General features: G+C 39.6%; 1 protein-coding gene across 1 annotated transcript in view; it reads right to left on the bottom strand.

The window, feature by feature from the left end:
• cdin1 (CDAN1 interacting nuclease 1) overlaps positions 1–18,973 on the bottom strand; it is a 59,931-nt gene extending 40,958 nt beyond the window's left edge. The window contains exons 1-6 of the mRNA XM_061743235.1: positions 18,919–18,973; positions 18,549–18,668; positions 9,189–9,234; positions 8,134–8,198; positions 7,279–7,339; positions 4,114–4,186 (exon numbers count right to left, since the gene is read on the bottom strand). Coding sequence (XP_061599219.1) covers positions 4,114–4,186; positions 7,279–7,339; positions 8,134–8,198; positions 9,189–9,234; positions 18,549–18,649 — 346 coding nt within the window. The 5' untranslated portion in view covers positions 18,650–18,668; positions 18,919–18,973. The remainder of the gene's footprint in view (positions 1–4,113; positions 4,187–7,278; positions 7,340–8,133; positions 8,199–9,188; positions 9,235–18,548; positions 18,669–18,918) is intronic.
• Between the last annotated feature and the right edge of the window lie 1,463 nt (positions 18,974–20,436).

Consider the following 20,436-nt stretch of genomic DNA (forward strand, 5'->3'; position numbering starts at 1 on the left):
CTACAGACACAACTGGAACGACAATAGTAGGATTAGTAATAGCAGTTCACTGTGTATTTATGTACTTGTATGTCCTACAGTAAATCTGCAGAGCCAGTTTTAATCACAACTGTCCCTATTAGACACAATTCTGCTCAATTTGATGTTTTTCCAGAGCCCAAAAATTACAAGCTTACTTGCACGAACTTTGGTGAATTTAGATAACAAATCACTTTTCCTAATGAAATACAAATCTAATGTTGTAAATATATTTAAAGGGGACCTATTATGGAATCTAATACCTATTTTCTTCCCAGTCTCTAACCTCATTATCTATGCAGGATTCTGAGTGGGTGGGGCTATGATAATGAGGCACTGTGCTGATTGGCTGCCTGAATGACGCGTAGCAGGGGAGTGCACAAAGCATTGCTTCTGTTGGTTTTTACAACCAACAACAGAGCAATTTGCATGTGTAGCTCAAACAGACGCCATCACGATACACCGCTACGAAAAAATGGCAGAAGCTCCGGCCGGCGGAGTTGTTACGCAACGACAGGAGCAGAATCTTATTGGCTCGTAGATCCACATCAAACTGGACGGCTCATCCGGGCGGCTGTACAGTCACTGCAGAATTTGGTTGCTTTCCTCCTTCTCTGAGTTGGCAGGCTGAGGGGCGACCACTTTATATATGTTAAAGCAAGAGAAAACCTGTTTTTCATAATAGGTCCCCTTTAAAAATGACAAATATTTGCATACATTTTAACCAATCTGAATGTCTTTTTTTTATGACACACACACACACACACACACACACACACACACACACACACACACACACACACACACACACACACACACACACACACACACACACACACACACACACACACACACACACACACACACACACACACACACACACACACACACACACACACACACACACACACACACACACACACACACACACACACACACAGTGATTACAAAAATTAAAGTACATATACAAAAAGTATAAAAAAAGGGGGGGTGAAAATCTTTAAAATGCAAAAATTGTATCATGAAGAGAAAAAACATTTATAATTATAATTTTGATGATTTAATTCCAGAAATATGAGATGAGTAAAATACACAACATTTGATCAAATTAAGTATTTTAGAAATGACTCCTAAAGGATCTATGAAACTTAGACAAATTGCAGACCACCATTTAGAAATTGGCTGCTATAGTGGACAAATAATAACACCCTGAGAGGAATTTAAGCACTTTCATTGAGGCATTCTCAACTAGGTGCACTTGTGACCTTTCCTCCTCGACTGCCCAGTCCGTTTTCATCAAGCAAGGAGCATTATGGATGTTGATTTCATATTCAATATGCGATAAAACTGCTTTGAATGTATTGATTCATTCACAAGCGCCACCAGATAGTCTTTGAGTCTCCTTGACTGATGTTCTCTCCAATACTTGAGCTGCGAGGAGAGGGGGAGGCAGCTTGCTGACGGTGTAGTCATGTTGAGGTGTGGTGGCACAGCATAGGGAGGGGGAGTAACGAAAAGCAAAGGAAAACAAAACAAGGAAGGTAAGAAAACAATTTAAAACTTGGTATTGATCCGGCACAGATGATTGTACATGTATTCCATGGTCCCAGAGGCCACATTCCTGTGTCTCTTAAATGCAGGGGAATAGAGTAGTTGAATAAAAAAAACAAAAACAAAAGGAAAAAAATAAATAAATAATGGTATAGGTAAAGGCAAGGCGCTCACACAGTTGGAGGTAATGTCCCTTATATAGAGGACTATTGATCTTTGCAGTGCACCTGCCTGCCCTTCCTCTGGTGTTCGACTAAAACACAATAAACACGTTCACGGGGACGCAGTGGGCCGCTGGAGGAAGGCATGACAGATACGCCTGCCAATAGCACCGAACCAACCTGTTAGCTAATCCCCCAGCAAAGACAATTATCCTTCCACTGTTTCAAGGTAGAAAGCCATTACTGATGTCTAATATATACAAAGGGAGATTTGACAATTTGACCGCAGCCCACATGGGAAGCAATTTATGTGTAAAGGCCCAGCAGGTCATGGGGAGATTGAAGTGAAGGTCTGCCAAAACACAAGCCACGGCCCCCGACTTCACAGCCCGCAGCGGGGGAGAGGTACGACATAAAGTCATCAACGGTTGAAATATTTCACAGTCATACCGGTGGCACAATCACACTAGTTCACCTCATATATCATTGAATGACTATTCATTTGATGTATATCAAAGTGTGTTTGTTGCTGCGTGCAGCACATGATCTTTGGATTCAAGTTCATCCTATGAAGCCATCAATTACCTGTGACATTGTCTCTTACCATGACAAAAATCACATTGAGATGCTTACAATCATACTAAAATAAATTAAACACAGATCATCCAAGGTTTCATCTGCTTTAATCTATTCGGAGCAATAATAAAGCCTTTTTTTCCCAGCATATAGACATAGACGGATGCAGTGTGCTATTATGTGAGGCAGAGTACCTCTCCTAGACGAACGCCCCGTTCTACAAGCTGCTCGGACGAAAATTTTGACAGGCAGTGGATAACGGTGAGTCCAAAGCAATCAGATCTCTGACTTTGACAAATGGCTTTGCTGTGGTGAAGTTGAAAATAGCACACATCCACTTCAATCTCTTTCTTGATTAAATTGAAAGCACATCTTTTTGACATCATGTGATTCCCTCTCAAAGTACTCACTACTCCACAGACGTAGACTGGACTTGCGGTCTAACAAAGAAAGTGTATCCTTCAGTTCTAAGCTTTACATATCAGATAATTAGAAAACCTTCACAAATGCTTTCAATTTTCCTGGTGGTGAACATCCCAGCCAGTTCGTCACAAATACAGACCATGCAATGCTGGAATAATGATTTTTCTTCCTTAAAAAAAAAACAAACACATTTTTGAAAAGTTGCATCTTAGCAAGTTTTCTGGAACAATGTCCTTTAAATAGATTGGATCACTGTGGAGAACATAATAAGGCCATGATAATTACATCAAAAAGTACTTTTAAAATATATAAGAGGCAAGTTACAGCTTATAGAAAGCAATTATCTCAAGTTATTGCCGCTAAAGGTGATTCGACAAGCTACTAAACCGTGAGGAGTGCTTTCTTTTCTTTGTCACAATTTATTATGCATTTTGGCTCAGATTTTGTTAAATACATAATAATATAAATATTATGACATGAGATAATAGCTAACCCCAAGCATAAAACCTGTTAAATACCAGGTGACTTTTTTTGTGTTGATGTTTAAAAGTTAAAAATTGAAAGAATATGTACATTTTTTTTTCACGATCATAGCTGTTATGATGGAACCATTCAAATGAAAATGAAATTATGTTTCTATGTGATGGCAGGAATCCTGGACTAAAAAGAATAACTAGAGAAAGGGTTTTTGCAACAACAGACACATTTAAACAAATGTAAGTAGGAAAGCTAGTATTTTAACCTGAAAAAAAGTGTAGATGTTCTGACATCTAAAAAAGAAAAAAGAAAAAAAAAACTCCAGCAAGGAGACAGACATTAAACAGAGACTGCATGGTCAATATTTCACGAAATTTCTGGAAAATCTCTTTGACACATCCAGCAAAAATATTTGCATCTGGAATTCTGTTCTCCCACAGTTCATCCATCAGCACTACCTAGGAATGGTTTGCTTTTTCTAACACAGTTTTCCTCAACATGATTTCCTATGTGGACCCAACTAGATACAGAGAAACAGAAGTGTTTGAGGGAAGAAAAGTAGGTAAGGAATAGATGGAGGCACTGGGCAAGAAAGGAAGGTGAGCGAAAAAAATCTGGGGCGTTATAAATAACACTGATGAGGCAGGCTGAAGCAAAGGCGATTGATGCGAACTGCAGTTGAGAGGTGGGTGGTCTTCCTAGGACTTAATTGCCAATCATGTGCCCTGGGATCCCGCCATTAGTACATTTTGTCTGTTTCTCATTAGAGTTGTAGAGGCTGGGAATAAAACACCTAGACTGAAATAGAGAGGGTCTCAAAGAAAGAGATACAAGTCCTAATTGTAGGACTGACGTGGGAGTTTGACGCAAAGAGTGATGAAGTAACAAACACTAAGGTGTTACTCACGTGTTTCACCGCCCATGTCCTGGAGAAACCTGTCAAGGATGACACGCGCCAACAGGGCAGGAGACAGGTCCACCTTTACACAGATAAGGGAAAAAAAAATGAGGAAAAAACAAAAACGTAAAAATATGGGCCTGAAATAAAACAAGGCATCAATGCGGAGTTACTACTACTTCAAATCCCAGCATGGTGGAACTACTATTCCTCTGTGGAAAACTCCCCCATCAAAAAGCCTTCAGAATAATTCTCATATCCAGCTGGAAGTGTAGCGAATTACAAAGAGCCTGAGAATTTCAGCACTGAAATTACACTGCCAATTGACGTTTAGCTGCTGTCACATAGATAATAATGATCCTAATGGCTCTAAATTATATTATTACATTTTCAAACCTTGACCCAGCCTTTGACAATCCCTGCGCAAATAAGTCTTTGAAAAGCCTTGCTTTGCAATAACCTTTCTCACAGGAACAAGAGTTCCTCTATTACACAGTCAAGGCACCTCGCTCAATTGCCTTAGCTTCTGTCAAACAGGGCATCTCCAGTCTCTCATCTTTTAAGAAAAGGCGGCACATACTACACCCAGGCAAGAGACAACGGAGCGCTTTAATCATAGAATGATCACCAAGGCAAAACAGCAGCAACCAAAAGGACAGGCCTGAGGAACAGAGGGAATGTGCTTCCTAATAGGATGGATAGAACCTATGGCTTCACCGCTTTGAACAAAAAGACACCTGAGTAGGTGAAGGATGTTTTCAGTTTGAATGAAAAAAGAAAGCCGTGACAACTCAGAGAGAACTCATGATTGATGATGGCGGTGTCTACTTTACCACATTCTTATCAGCACACTACAGTCCCTCAAATTTTAAAATAAACCCGACTGTTATTATGATACAAAAAAAATACAATTGACTAAATATGTATAGAAGTGAAATAACGGTCTATGCCGACATGACGATGCATTAACTTATTCACAACAACCCTTTTCAGAGAATTAAAACATCGCTTGAAGACCTTGACATTTTCAGCCAGCTTGTTATGAAACAGCATTCTTACAGCCCACGATCATTTTTCCTCTTGTTAGCATAATTGGGGACCAAAAGGGAATATTCTTTCTGCTTGCAGCAAGAATGAAGTGTTTCATCTTCCCTCTGATGCCTCCTGATAACGCTGGGAGCAGACACATTTCTCTCTAAACAATGTCTTTTTGCCCAGAGTTGTATTTATTAACGTCTCCATAACACTACACTAAGAGGGCAGCTTGTAAAAGAAAAGAAAAAGCCCCAACATGTCCATAATAATTAAGGGGTGAGTCAGTGCTTTTATTAAGACCTCTGGTAACATTACAGACTTAGAATGTGTCACCCTCAGCTAGAGTAGCTTTCTTTCATCTCTTTAATTCTACCAATTTTCTATCCCCTTCTTTCCCCCTCACTATCTTTTCTCCTTGTGCTCATTGGCCTGCTCTCCCTTCACACCTAAGGATAAGAAGAGAGCATTAGATTCTTGGTAACCTGCATCGAACTGACACATGAAAAATGACAACATTACCAAAGCAGACTCAGCCTGAATAAGCAGCACCTGATTAGTTCAGGTACTTGCATCTCCTTAATGTTCATATTAATCATGAGTCCATCTCCATTCTCAAGTCAGACCACAGCACTTCACAAGCATGTGACTAAAATTCACAGAGCCTTGAATTACTCATGAAAATAATTATTGTTTAATCAAACTTGCCAAAACAGCTAATGAGTATCACATACAGTGCAGCGTGAGTGTATGTGTTCTAAAGTGTATCATTTTTAGCAACCTTTTCATAAAGCTTCCCCAAAGAAGCAAGAAAAAAAAATAAGAGTTTAAAATCCCCTTTCATTGACTTTTTCTTGGGGCAAAAAACATCTATCAACAGTTTTCATCACTGTTAATCATTTTCCTTGGTTGGAGATTTAGTGTCTCATAAAGATATGGAAACTACATCAATTAGCGGTCTGAGAGATCATAAGTGCTTGGTTTAAATGTTAAGTAGCATATTAAAATGACAGTTAAATTGTTCATAGGCAGTTATCTCTGTGCCAAATTTAATCCGTTCAAGAAAGGGGAAAAAAAAAACCATTTGTCAATTAAATGGAGAATGAATAATGGCAGTTAGCCTTGAGGTTACCACCGATTCATGTGAACTACTCTGATTTTAAACAAAGACAACCTTCTAGAGTAAGCACCATAAATTATAAATTTCATATTGTGTGTGTGTGTGTATATACATGCACGCGCACACACATATATATATATATATATATATATATATATACATATACATATACATACACACATGCATACACACACACACACATACATAAACTAAACTGTTAAATTGCCAATATGTGTTACTTCAAACTTCAATCATCCAATCCATCAAACACCAAACAAGAGTCAAAGTTGTTTGGCAGTGGCAGAGAAGATTTGGCAAAACCCACAGACTCAGCTCTGCTGCTCATCCCACAACTGCATGTTCCTAACAACTGTGTTACCATTTAAAAAAGTGAAATAAAGAGGCTTTCAAGCGATATAAGATTTACTGCCAAGAACCATTGTTACAACAAAGAAATAATCTACTGAACAAATGTCCTTACTTGTTGTACTAAGTTACATATATATGATCATTTAGATGCTAAAAATTGCAAGCCATTCAGTAGCAATCATACAAATATATACCACATGGTATTTTATTTTTGTACAGCTATCACATAGATCTAACTTGCATGTAAAGAAATGTCACTAAATAATCCAGAGTACGAATCCTATTCTGACCTCCTAAAGTAAATAAGTGATGAAGTGATGAAGGGAGGAATTATCCAATGACCCCATCCTCACCTGTCCACACTTTGTGGCAACTCTCCCTGAACTGCAATTTGGAAAATTACATGATAAAACAGAAAAAGTATTTACACATCTGCTTAATGGAGCCTGGAGCTAATTACATTAAATAATTGGTAATAGAGTGAACCATTTTACCAATTTTGATAATGATTAACAGACAAGAAGGAAAAGTGAAAAAGAAAAAGAACTGAGGCAAACTACTCTTTATCCATTTGTAGAAAAGATGTGTAAATTGAGATTGTTTTGAAAAGGTTAGAAAAAAAACGAGAGCAAAAATAAAGGCAGAGCTGTTACCTCATTGGCCAGCTCCAGCAGGACAGGAGATGTGGGACGTGCCTTGGCTTCACCCAGATACCTTCATTACAACAAAGGACAACAGCATGAAAAAAAACAAACAAAAAAAACAAAAAACACAGCCCACAAAAGGCAGACAGAAGGGTGAAGGGGGCCAGACCAGGCTAGCCAAGACATGCTAATGTCCCAGATGACTTTGCCCTGGGTGGCATATGGCAAGCTCAGCGCGGTTAAAGCAGCACTGCTTGGAGGGCTTCAAATTTCCTCAAATCCAGACAAGCGTATGATAGTTAGTTAATCCGTGGTGCCCAAACAGTATTATCATTTTTACTCACCAGGTAACTGCAACTGCTTTTAAATCTTTGCCAGATCATCTCTGAGGTTTGCTGCTCTAAGTGGATTAGAAGTGCATTATCCAGCCTTATTTTCCCCAGAAACAACAACCTAATAAGCTAGACAAAGGCTAATTGCAATTTGCAAAGAGGCTTTTCCCCTTACAGCCTTCCTTTCTTCCATCCCTTTCCTTTAAATTGGCCACGTTCATTGAATTATGTATAAAAATTCCATCATAGCAATGTATAAAGCAAATGTAGAATGATTGGTTATTTATTCATTTTTCTGCTCCTGGCATGGAAAACTGAGATAAGCTAGTGATTTGTTTGGATGTGTTGTAACCATCACAGTGCCCACCCCCTCATGTAACTCTGGCAAGTCTCTTTCTCAGCTAAAGAATATTAGTTAGAGACAGATTAATAAAAGGAGGAAAAATATTTAGGGTTAAGATAAGAAGGTAAAGAGACAGCTATAGTTCAGAGGGATGAGCAAAAGATTATGTGACGTAAAGTAATACAGTACCTCTGGTAGTAGCCTTCAATAACTTCTGGTAAATGGTGTCTTGAAATGGTCCTTTTGGTTCGTTTCTGATGCAAAGAAAACAATCGAATTAGCAGTAAAATTCACAACAACACCTCCTTGCTAATAAATAAATACAATAATTCCCATAAAACAGTATTTACAGGAGGGCAGTGCTAGTCCATCTGACTAAAGTGCGCTCACATTTCTGCCCCCGTTCCCTCCTCCATCCACTATTATATATGAACATGCCAGAGCTTTTGGGGTCACTGTAATTTCATTTTAATACGTTTGCTCAGGGTCAAAGTGTACAAAGGCAACATTGTTCAAATCAACCACATCCCTTTACCTCCTTCAGTCAAATCTTGCATTCATTTCCTCTTTTTTTTCCATCAAACAGTGAATTTTTTCTACCACACCCTGATATGTCCATGCAATTCAATTGCCATTCTTGCGTAGAGGCAGAAGGGCAGAGGATGAAAGAGGAAGAGCACTGCTTAAAAACAACTTATTTAAAACCTACTACACACATAAAATGTAATTCCACGGAGACGGGCAGTGTGACTGACACCTGTCAGTGGGATGATAAATGACTCCACTTTCTGCCTGTGCTGCCTTCTGCCACTGGCGGCAGCGGCCATTTATCATCATCCGCTGTCAGCCGTGGAAAGCAGCAGTGACAGTGCGAGTCAGCAAACATTTAGCACACGCAGCCGCACTACACGGGGAAATTATTATTGTCAGAATAATAATGGTTTAGCATAATTTATTACAGGTCCACCAAATAAGCAGGGGCTAGATGTTATTAGACAGATGGATGGGAAGGCTTGGCAGACATCCACTGAGGCTCAGGCAAGCAGAGGACCTCACCGTGAACGTGAGGAGGAGGAAAGGATGGAGGTGGTGGGGGTGAAATAAACGGGGGTATGGTTGTGGGGGGGGGGGGGGCATCCTCCAAACCAATCAGAAAGCTGGCAGTTCAATTACAAAGAAATAAAGGGACATTCATCATTCAATTAGGCACCTGTCATGGCTCACAAAGGAAGAAAACTTCTAACCTGGTACTCCAGGGAGAAGATGCTCAGAAGAGTGGACTGCGAGTGACTGGAACAAATAAAAGAAGGACAAAGTTAATTACCAGAGTGCATTGCACAGAGACAAAGGGAGAGGGGAGCTTCAAAGCTGGGGCCAGCTGCCCTGTAATCTAAAAGAACATGAAAACAAGTGTGGCAAAGTTGTTCCAGATGAACACCTCTGACAAAGCATTCCTGCCAAGATGGCGTAGGGGTAGAAAGAGGGGGGAGGTTGTATGCCATATGAGAGATGAGAAATATATAGCTTGTTTTTTTTCCCCCCTTTTCTTTTCATAGCATCTGTATTGGTTGTGTTCTTAAAGAAAGCACAGTTTCTGCTTTCAGAATTTTTACAAATTCACTCAGCCACTTGAAATATGACAAAACTGGGCAGGAATTAATTGCAATTCACGCAAATAATTGACAGGCTTCAAATCCACTTGCTGAGGGCAATCACGCTCCTGGGTTCAGCCTCTTAGCAAAGTAAATGACCGCAGTGAGCGTTTTGTATTTGTTTGTGTGACTGCTGTAGCATAGGAGTAAGTTTTCCTTTCTGAGTGTCGGTGCTGGCATATGGGCTTTTCGGGAGCCCTCCCACTGCAGCTGATGGGCTTTGAAAATGGAAACTTTCACTGCATGAACCTGGGACTCCCGGGAGTCGGTCAATTCCATGGGTTGCCATAAGCTACATTCATCTCCAGCTCCAGTCAATGTCAAACACCTGGCAGACAGGCAAACCTGGAAAACAGGCCGCTCCGACAGGAACTCCCAGTCCCTTCGATTTTGCTCCCCAACCCCCAGTGCATCCTTTGAGCTGACGATATTTAACTTGTAAAATATATTATTCCATTTGGCTGGTGCAACACTCCATTATGCAAAGAAAACGAAAATGCCAAGATTTACACAGACTCTGCAATGATCTCCATAAACTCTGTGCACTTTTGTAAAATTGACTTTTTTTTGCATGCTCTTTTAGAACGATCCAGAAATTATTCCAATCTGCATTACAAAGCAGAATGTAATCTAAATGAATCACTTTCCAATCCAGTAACAATGAGACAGATGGACAAACCCAAAAGTAAAAAAAGACAGACTTCTATTGTGAATATGAATCTGCAGTTATTTAACAGTTAAGTCGTTTATAATGTCTTACCCTACAAGACATTACATTGAAATCTCCAGAAGCCATTGTTAAAACAGTGTGACTGCTCTGTGTCGACTACTCAAGCCCTCTGGGACTGGGTGCATCGTGCAGCTATGTTTTACCAGACAAGCTTCATATTAAAAAAGTAAAAGGAAATCACATGTTTAAGATAAAAGGAGAAGATGGAAGACATATTCACAAAAAGATCCAGCCATATTTGCCTTGAAGATAGGGGAAATAGAGACCACTGCAATTAAGTGGGTCATTAAATGGTCACCTGACAACATGGACACTTAAGGGAGAGGGGGGGGGGGGGGGGGTCTCTCACACCTCAACCTTGCACCTGAACATTTTAACCACATTACTGCCTTATTGTTGGCGTGGGACCATCATGATTCCCCTGTCAGAATAGACATCTGTTACGTTTTAAATGGATTACTCACTATAATGAGTATGATTACTGCTTAATTGCTAAATCTACCCAGTTAACTTTAAAGGGACTTAAACTGCTCTTAATATCTATGAAAACATATCTGTTCCAAAAACTCTAAGAACTTTGGAGACTTTTGTTTTCCCTTCTTACCTCTATCCAGTTTTGCTGACATTTGCGCTTGGGGGGGAAAAGGGAAAAAGAAAGAAAGAAAAAGTTCCCCACCACTGCTCAATTAAAACCTAAAGTACCAACTAAATGACTAGGCATCGATGGAATTCTTTAAAAATCGAAAAACAACAAAAATCTACAGCAGGTAGCTGAAGTAAAACCACCATTAGCCAGCAATTTATAGTTTTTCCAGATTAAAATGCCCTGTTTTTACATTTAACAGACATTAGCAGCACGTTAGTCCACATTTCACATAAATGTGTATCGCGGCTTCCGCTCTGATGGAGTGCAGTTTACCCGCTTCATGCTAAAGATATGTAGTCACCTGTAGTCATGCACTGAGGATGTCATTTACTTGCTAAACAGGAGCATTTCTGACCAAAAAGCTGAAAATAAAAGGAGGAGTTGCACAGTTCAGGAGAACATGTCAAGATAAAAAAAAAAAAAAAAAAAAGTAACTTGTCATTTTATAAAATGTGCTTCCCCAGCAACAATTAAAAATATAAATACAAAAATATTACATAGCACTACAGCGCATCCTCACCTTGACCTTATATTAGAGGAGGAAAATAAAACATTTTCACCCCTCGGATATAATTTCGAACAGACTGGAAACATAAGGTTGGGAGACAGAAGAGCGGTTAGGGAATCATTCACTCTCTACCTAATTACCCGTCCTTACAACATAAGACGCAGCATTAATATGCACTGGAACCCAAAATAGTGAAGCAGCAGATTAAATTAAAAACAATTAGGGATTTTCACTTTGTCACTGAGTTGGTATGGCTGTCTGGTCAGTGCTTCAGGCTCTATTAAGCCACGATATCCACTGGTGAATTTGACAAATTCAAGTCTGAGAGCTGAACTGCAGTGCTGTATATTATTGTGGATGTATATTGTAATGTCTCAAGGAAAAAGGAAAAAAAGGGCAGAAAAAAAAAACAACAAAAAAAAACTAGCAATGAAAAGCCTTGAAAATCCCATCAACCTAATTAATAGACGATGAGAGAAATTCAAGCCATCAATTAAATTCAGAATCTTCCTATTTACAAATAATTAATTATAAACAATAGCTATAATTTAGGTAATGAAAGCCACCTGGCTAATGACATTGGTATCATATGCTGTGACAGTACTTAGCATTTGGTGAATCTGCATGCAGAGAGGGTTGTATGGTGAGACTCTTCAGGGCATGGAACTGCCTAATTGAGGCATTGCACATATTTTTCTAACGGCAGTGAAAGAATTTTCAGAAGGGAATGACATGGATGAATTGGTCCACTTTTTCCAAAAGTGCTTCAAGAATACAGCCAACACTGAATCTCAACTCTCATTTACGCTTGCATTGCAACTAAAAGGAGCTTTTGTAAAGCAAAGTTAGATAACATCTAACAAACTCATTCAAATACGAGTACTACAACAGTGTTACAAGCATGTACTTTTCAATGGATTCACCTTTTATAAAAGTGAAAAACAGCTGAATACGAACTAAAACAAAAGGGTGGAGGGGTATGCAAATGCTGCTAATTGCACATGCTGACAGGCAAAATGCTGGCATCTGTTTCTCAGCTAAGCCTACCGTCATCAGAAGCAAAATAAATATGCATGGAAAAAAATCTTTAAGCGTTAATGTATAAATGTGATACATTTTGATAAGAACAAACACAAATCTCATGGAGTCATGGAGCTTCAAACAAATACTTGCACAATGATCTCACATGTTTACACTTCAAATCACTTCTTCTTTTTTTGTTCTTCCAACTACTGCAAAGCCTTGTCACAGTAAAAAGTCATACATGTATTTATAAAAGTACATATCAGGGTGTGGTACAAGTATAAAAGTCGTTTATAGCATTATACTATGCATTTCTTTTTTTTCCCATGAGTGAGTAAAGATTCTCCAAAGACATGACTCAGACTACATTCCAGTGTATTTACAGACACCCCCCCACACCTATCATCTTTCTGCAGAAGGCCATTCAAACCTACAGGCCCGTAGGGGACTATGGACAGAAATGGCTTTAACAGAAGCACAACAGGGCATCTGCCTGCCTACTTCTAATAGATAAAAAATATTACCCTCACGCAGTCCCCTTCACTTTATTACAATCTTTAAAATTTCTGTCTGCCAAGATGCCAGAGGTTTTATATAATGGTGGTAAAAAGAGCAAGAAAAGCCCCCGCTATCACCGCCTTAATTGTGATTCCACATGAAAGCTGAAGATCTTCTCAACTCTCATCGAGGGCAAAACATGCTATAACCATTATGCGTTTCAATTGTCATGATGTAATTACTGTCACTGCTGCGCTGCCCACAAACTTTCAAAGAAAAACTGAAAACAAGGTCCACGTTATCCGTCAAGAGGCGAGCGTCCACTGGTCTGGGAAAGAAACGCATTACACTGACCAATCGCCTACTCCTCCAAGCATGGCTGGGGAACTTGCACCATTCTGGGCAATTTGTTTCATTCTTCTTCAGAAATTGATCCCAGTATGCAAAGGGGACCTCAGGCAAGAGGCTGTGTTGTCCAGCTAAGCACAGGTACTGTAGGTTTCTCCTTGGAGAATTTATGGCTTTGGGGACTTTGAATGCAAAGCAAAAATTAAACTCTTACAGCAAGTGGATAAATGGTTGTCTAGTTAATAGCCCGTATTACTGTCTTAACGATTTAGTTTTCATTTGTAACAAACAATTAACCGTATTTTCTGATGTCCAAGATACCATCTTGTACCCACATCCTCCAGGGCAACAATCCACTTGCTAAACTGATTTTAGCCCAATGAGCCAAAAGAAAGCTTTACAATCTATAGATTGTGCTTCAACAAAATCTCTTTGATATGAGAAGGAAGTAGTCATTCCTGGGCTTCCTAAACAAGTAATTGATTGCATCTATTATTCATGAACTCCTTAGCCTGACATGAAGTTGTAAACTCAGCACAGCTTCTCTTCTTTCTACAGCTCTCCTCTCTGCTTACACTTCATTCATCCCTTCACCCTTCCAATGCTCATCTAACCACATAAAGCTGTGGAATTAGTTTGCTAGCTTCTCAGTCTTCAAGGGTTGTACCCCTAAGCCCCAACTGCCACTTTGTGTTTTGTTCAATACGGGCAGCCAGAAGTGTGAGGCCGTGCACTGGAAGCCGCTGCGGCTGCCCCCGCAGGCTCTGCACTTGATCAGTCTCTGGCTAATGTCATTGCCACTTCCAGCCTACAAAATAGCGGCGGAATAGTGCCTTCACGGGGACTACAAAGGAGCAACTCGGGGGATTCCTCAGAGACAGTGGTGGAAATCACGATTCAATTGAGAAACAGTCCCAGATTTTGAAAATGATTTTTCTTTTTTTGTATGGAGTGGGATGTATACAGTAAAGATGAGACGGCACACAGAAAGCAAAGATTATGAAAAGCTGTCCAGTCTTCTACTGAGCACTTGAGTTTTAATGTTAAAATAAATACATGGATCGTTTGCCAGTTTAACACATCGTGCCGGTTACCAAATCCTTAAGCCTAATCAGCATGTAAACAAAGAGGTAAACACTACAGCCACTATAAATAATCAATGAGCAACTCCCTAAGCTTCCTTCTGAGGACATATTACCATCAAAAACAGTGTCTGTAGCCAAGAAATCACCATATCAATGGCACATGCCACAACAGCCGTGCCCTATGCTTTCCTTCCAAAGATCATGCCAGATAAACCCCAAATAACAGAGAAATTAACAAATGCTTGACATTTGCTCAACATCCATTATTCTGACACTTCTTCAGAATTTCAAAAGGCTGAACGCATGCTTAATCAACATTCATATTCCCCGAGCGAGCTCCGGCACCATATTGCAGCCCGCCTCAGTGCTGATGAAAACGGCACATTAGGGCCCGATTCGAAAAACGTTCAGGGACTCCTCACCAGGGAGTGGTGTGTGTGTGAGTGTGTGTGTGTGTGTGTGTGTGTGTGTGTGTGTGTGTGTGTGTGTGTAAGCCACTGGCTGTGTTTAGTGGAAACGGATGCTTCACACTTTACTGTTTAAGCATTTTCCACAACAGAAACATCTGCCTTTTTATTCTTTTTTTCATTTTTTTTTAAACTTAACGTCTTTCCTGAAGAAGTTACATGGGAAAGGAACCAAGCTGCAGTCTAGAGTGGAATGAGGGGTTAATCATTACATCCAAATTCATTCATAAAATACCACAGAAAGGCAAATGACTCTCAGATTCCCGCCCTCTTTGTCGTACCCTCCTTGCACCTCCTCTCTCTCGGGACAAACGGAAGGAGGACTGAGGTCCCCTCTAGACCCTAGGGATGTCAGGGGAGGCCTTGGAGAGCAGCCCATCATTTCCAATTCTAATATGTGGCAAGAGAAGGACCTGATGGGACTGATGTCACTTTTCTCCCTGCACCGGCCTGCAATGAGCCCTCCCATCACCAGCCTACACCCCCCCACCCACCTCCCCTTGCAGCCTAGCCACAGTCCAGTTACTAGACTGTGTACCAGCGCTGACTAAGAGGAGGGCAAGGAAGATAGGGCAAGAATGGGAGGGGGGGATATTTGCATGTCCCTCCATTGTGAGTGGGGGTAAAAAGTGACAGCACCGTGTCCAATTCTTATCCCCCAGAGCAGCTCGGCCCCAGCAAGAGAGGCCAGGCTGACAGATGACTCCCAACATCTGTGTTATGCAGTCGTTACAGATGAGGGACTCCACATTGCAATCGCTCTTTTTCTGTCTGTCTATAGGACACTCCTTCTCTCCTCCCACTAGCCCTTTTTCATGGTACAACCAAAAGACTGACAGACCGTCCGTGGAAATTACCTTGAAATGGTCTATGACAATCATCTTGTTCAAAGTTTAGATTTTCTTCCCTCTGAGTCCCCAATCAAAACCAATGACTGTGAAATGATGTTGAACCCAATAAAGCATTCAGAGACTTGAACATAATGGCAGTTCCCATTCATCTAAACCAAAAATTCTCTTTTACAAATATTCATTTCTTTAAATACAATAAATGCAACTGTGTTTTACATATATTTGATAATACTCCCATGTCAATTTATTTTTATAATTCAGCGTCACGAACCCAAATGCATTCAAAATGACAAGCTTCAACAAAAAACCCAGTGAAATAGACAAAAATAAATTCACTTTCAGAATGAACAGCTGATAAATCCCTCACACTCTTAAAGAGTCAAAAACTATACCATAAAGTTATTATCAATGCATATCAGAAATTATTAAGTTAAATATGAGGGAAAAATGTAATCTTTAATTGTATTTAACATGAGACATTTTCGCTGCTTTCTGAATCAAAAGACAATTTTCTCATTGTTAATCATTTAGTTAAAGCCGAATTAGTAAAATCTATATTTTATAACCTCAGCTAAAGTCAGTAATAGATAATAATTATATTCAGCGATGACTTCAACTAAACACGATCAGCATTCACTATTAATGGACACGAAAATTAAAACTTCAGAAATTCCAAATTAATCTTTTATTGACATAATAGTGATAATGCTTGGATCTCTAAAACAACAAAGTGATTTGCAGTGAGCGCAGCATTACCTGTATGATTTGTAAATCAGCTGGTGTGGTGCAAAATGATTTAATACCAGATACCTGTCTGTTCTAGCTCCATGGCTATTATAACCAAACAATTCTTTTGCCCATTATTTCAGAGCAGGCTTGTCCACAACAAACCGCCAATTCCCCCCATCCCTCCAACCCCTCCCTGCCAGCCCCAGCCTGGCCAATATTTACGCAGTGGCAGGGCTCCCACACGGTCCGAAGGGACAGGAGGGGTGTGGGGCGGGGGTGGCTGACTGCTGTGCCTGAGCGCATGCTAAGAGATGATGGATGGCCTAGTCGATATGTTATGTCTTAAGAGCCTGATTTCCTGCCAGTCCAATCACTAACCCTCCAGAGCCCAGCTCAGCTGATTGGACAACCAGAATAATTTTGCAGGCTGTGAAAACACTGCTGCCGTGCCTGTCTGTCTGTCAGGCCCGGTGACGAGGCTCCGGGATTTTAAAGAGCAAGGGCCTCCCCGAGATGGGCTATGGTGAACAAAATAATAACAATAACCAGTAAGACTAAACAAAAGAGCAGGGCGCATTGGGAAAAAGAGAGCTTGTGAAGAATTATGGGAATGAAAACAGTCCAATGTTTTCCTTTAATTATTACAACCACAAGTACCACTTAATATAAAAAAATGCCATTTGGACTGTTTATCAAAGATCTTTCGGATTAGGAAATCAAAAGAAAAAAGGAAATGCAAAATAAACACGAGAAGAAACCTCCTAGTGTTAGTGGCTAAACATAAAGGATATTGGATGCACTTTATACGCATGACTTATTCTGTAAAATGCTGACAGTGAGAACAAAGGCAGACTGAAGCTGCACTGCATTCCCTTTGGGGACTTGATACTTTCTTCTAGATTGGTGATTAGGGCACAATGGAAGTAGGAAGCTCCAAATACATGCGACTTTGTAAGTGACCTCGACAGGATCAGCCGTGGTGTCCTTGTGGCCTTGGGGGATTACACGTGTAACATTCAATAAAGTGAAGGCCTTCAGTGTCAAGGAGAAAGGCAAACACAACCATTAACCCCTCTCTTCGATTTCTGGATGCACAGGCGCTGCATGGCAAAACACCGTCTAATGCTGTGGTGGACACCGATACGGAAACCTGTGCAGAATTCATTAGTGATCATAAAGAGTGAATTATAAATGTTTAACTCTAATAGATTTAAGTAACACATATAAATAAATCATGAGGACCTGAAGCTTGATGAATGTCTGAATCTACCTTGACACCAGAGGTGTCAAGTAACGAAGTACAAATACTTCGTTACCTTACTTAAGTAGAAATTTTGGTTATCTATACTTCACTGGAGTAATTATTTTTCAGACGACTTTTTACTTTTACTCCTTACATTTTCACCCAATTATCTGTACTTTTTACTCCTTACATTTTAAAAACAGCCTTGTTACTCTATTTCATTTCGGCCTTTAAAAAAAAACTATCCAGTTAAATTGCTCCATCCGGATTGAGTGAATTTGGTTGTGGTTGTGGCACAGATGTTCTTGTCCTGTTTTGTTCTTACATCAGATTCCTGCAACTAAACTTGGATGTGCATTCCAATAAACAGGATAAATGATAACATGCCCCTGAAGTTTGACTTTTTGCACCATTACAATACTTATAGGCAACTAGTCATCATATCTCCTGCTCTCTGAAACACATGTTAATGCTCAATAGTACACATATATGGTTCTTTAATATATTTGCATTATACTAAGATGCATTCATTTTCAATGGCTTTTGTCCTTAATGGCTTTTCCCCCCCTTACATTACCTTTACTTTTATACTTTAAGTAGTTTTGAAACCAGTACTTTTATACTTTTACTTGAGTAAAAAACTTGAGTTGATACTTCAACTTCTACAGGAGTATTTTTAAACTCTAGTATCTATACTTCTACCTGAGTAATGAATGTGAATACTTTTGACAGCTCTGACCTAGAGTCATTTATACACTTATAAACAACCAATGCAAACGTGAACCAAGAAAAGAAAAGCAAAGCAGTAGTGTGGATCTACTCACTTAGGAAACCTGTCCTTCAGCATCTTCATACATTGCCGTGTAGGTCTCAGGTGTTCTGTCGACCTCACTATCTCTTTATATTCAGCTCGACACAGTCTCATCTTTGGCCTTCTGCTTATCCTGCAGCACAAATAAGCAGTGAAGGTTTAATGAACGGGTATGTGTGGTGTATTAGTGTGATTTTGCGAGGTGCCTGACAGCTGTCACAAACAGCTGCGCTGCTAACCGGACTTAGCTTTATGATACGGTGGATACGACACGCTCGTACGCATACAGTATCTAAAAAATGTCTCATTTCCGTTGCCTGCTTTATACAAAACGTTTGAATAACACCGAGCATGGATAGGTAACAAGTAAAAGACGTGTTTACCTTTGGATCCTGCTGCTGGATGACAGCTACCGACGGCTGCTTCCCGCTAGGAAGTTGAACAGGAGACCCTTGAGTGAGGAGCCCGCTGATTGGTCGAGAGATCAACGGGGCTCAGTATCACGGCACGTGATTGGATAACTCCCGATGTAGGCAGTCCCTGCCGAGCTAAAGCGTGCTGCTGTCAGTCTTGGCTCAGGAAATCATCCTGTCTGTGATGTGTAAGTCACATGGCACTTCTGCACCAGTCCAGAAGTGCAGAAAAACATCACAAATATATGAACGGTCAGAGGAGAAAGACTGCAACATAGAAGTAGATGCAGAGTGAGAGGAAAAGGGAGGCACTTTTTAAATCTGGATCCCTGTAGTTTATAATAGAATAGAATAGAATAGAATACTTTATTGTCAATGTACCTGGGTACAGTGAGATTGAAAGCATCATCACCTCTCCAGTGCAAGACAAATAAGAACAATAGTGCAAACAATAAGAAATATAAGAATATAAGAAATATAAATAATATAAAAAAAATATAAAAAAGGTTAAGGTGCATTTGAATAGTGAAGACCTGAGATTCTATTTACAAATGATAGTATATCAATCAATCATCAATCAAACTTTAGCGTCACATCATATTACTCAGTAACATGGGTAAAAAAACTTGTTTGGGCAGGCTCATCATCATTATTTGCAGTTAAAAGATAGACATACAAACAAAGTGCATAGTGCATGAATAAAAGCATAAAAACAGTATGTGGAATAAGAGGATAGAAAAACAAATAAATAGTCTTGGGCTTCTATGTATGATATAAAAATCTTCAGTTTATATATATATATATATATATAGTTACACATGTAGTGGAATATTGCACAGATAGTCCGGGAGAAGTATTGCACGGTAAAAAAACGTAACGAAGACATTCACGTTTTATTCAGGGCGGTTATGGCTTTGGGGAAAAAGCTGTTTTTAAGTCTGTTAGTTTTTGACCTGATGACTCTGTAGCGTCTTCCTGAAGGCAGCAGGTCAAACAGGTTTAAGTTGCACTTAAAGCAGGGGTTCTACAGTCACAGTGATATCGTTTTTTGTACGTTGTTATATATTCTCACTAAGCTTGACAAAATAAAAAAAAAGACAATCTAAGTAGCAGCATATACTCACGGCTTTACATTCCATCATTAAAACACAGAATTATTAAGTACTTATTTGTTTAATACACCTGATGAGGTCAATATAATTGTGTCAGTACTAAATCTCAGTTTAAAGTTCATATTTTTACTGCCAATTTCAATCCTTAATATAGTATTACACTTTTTTATTCAGCCTATTTTAAATGTATATTCTATATTTTATCTTACAACAAGAAAATAACACAATTGGTCCCAATGCGTCTTAAATCATGTCTTAAACAAACTCAACTTGGCATATGATGACATCAAATAATTCTATGGTTCAGTCAAATGTTCTGCCTGTGCCTTTCATTGTGGGTGGACAATGCATCGGTGAGCGGAAAGCCCCAATCTGA

Source organism: Cololabis saira, chromosome 16 (genome assembly GCF_033807715.1).
Source record: "Cololabis saira isolate AMF1-May2022 chromosome 16, fColSai1.1, whole genome shotgun sequence".
Lineage (NCBI taxonomy): Eukaryota > Metazoa > Chordata > Actinopteri > Beloniformes > Belonidae > Cololabis > Cololabis saira.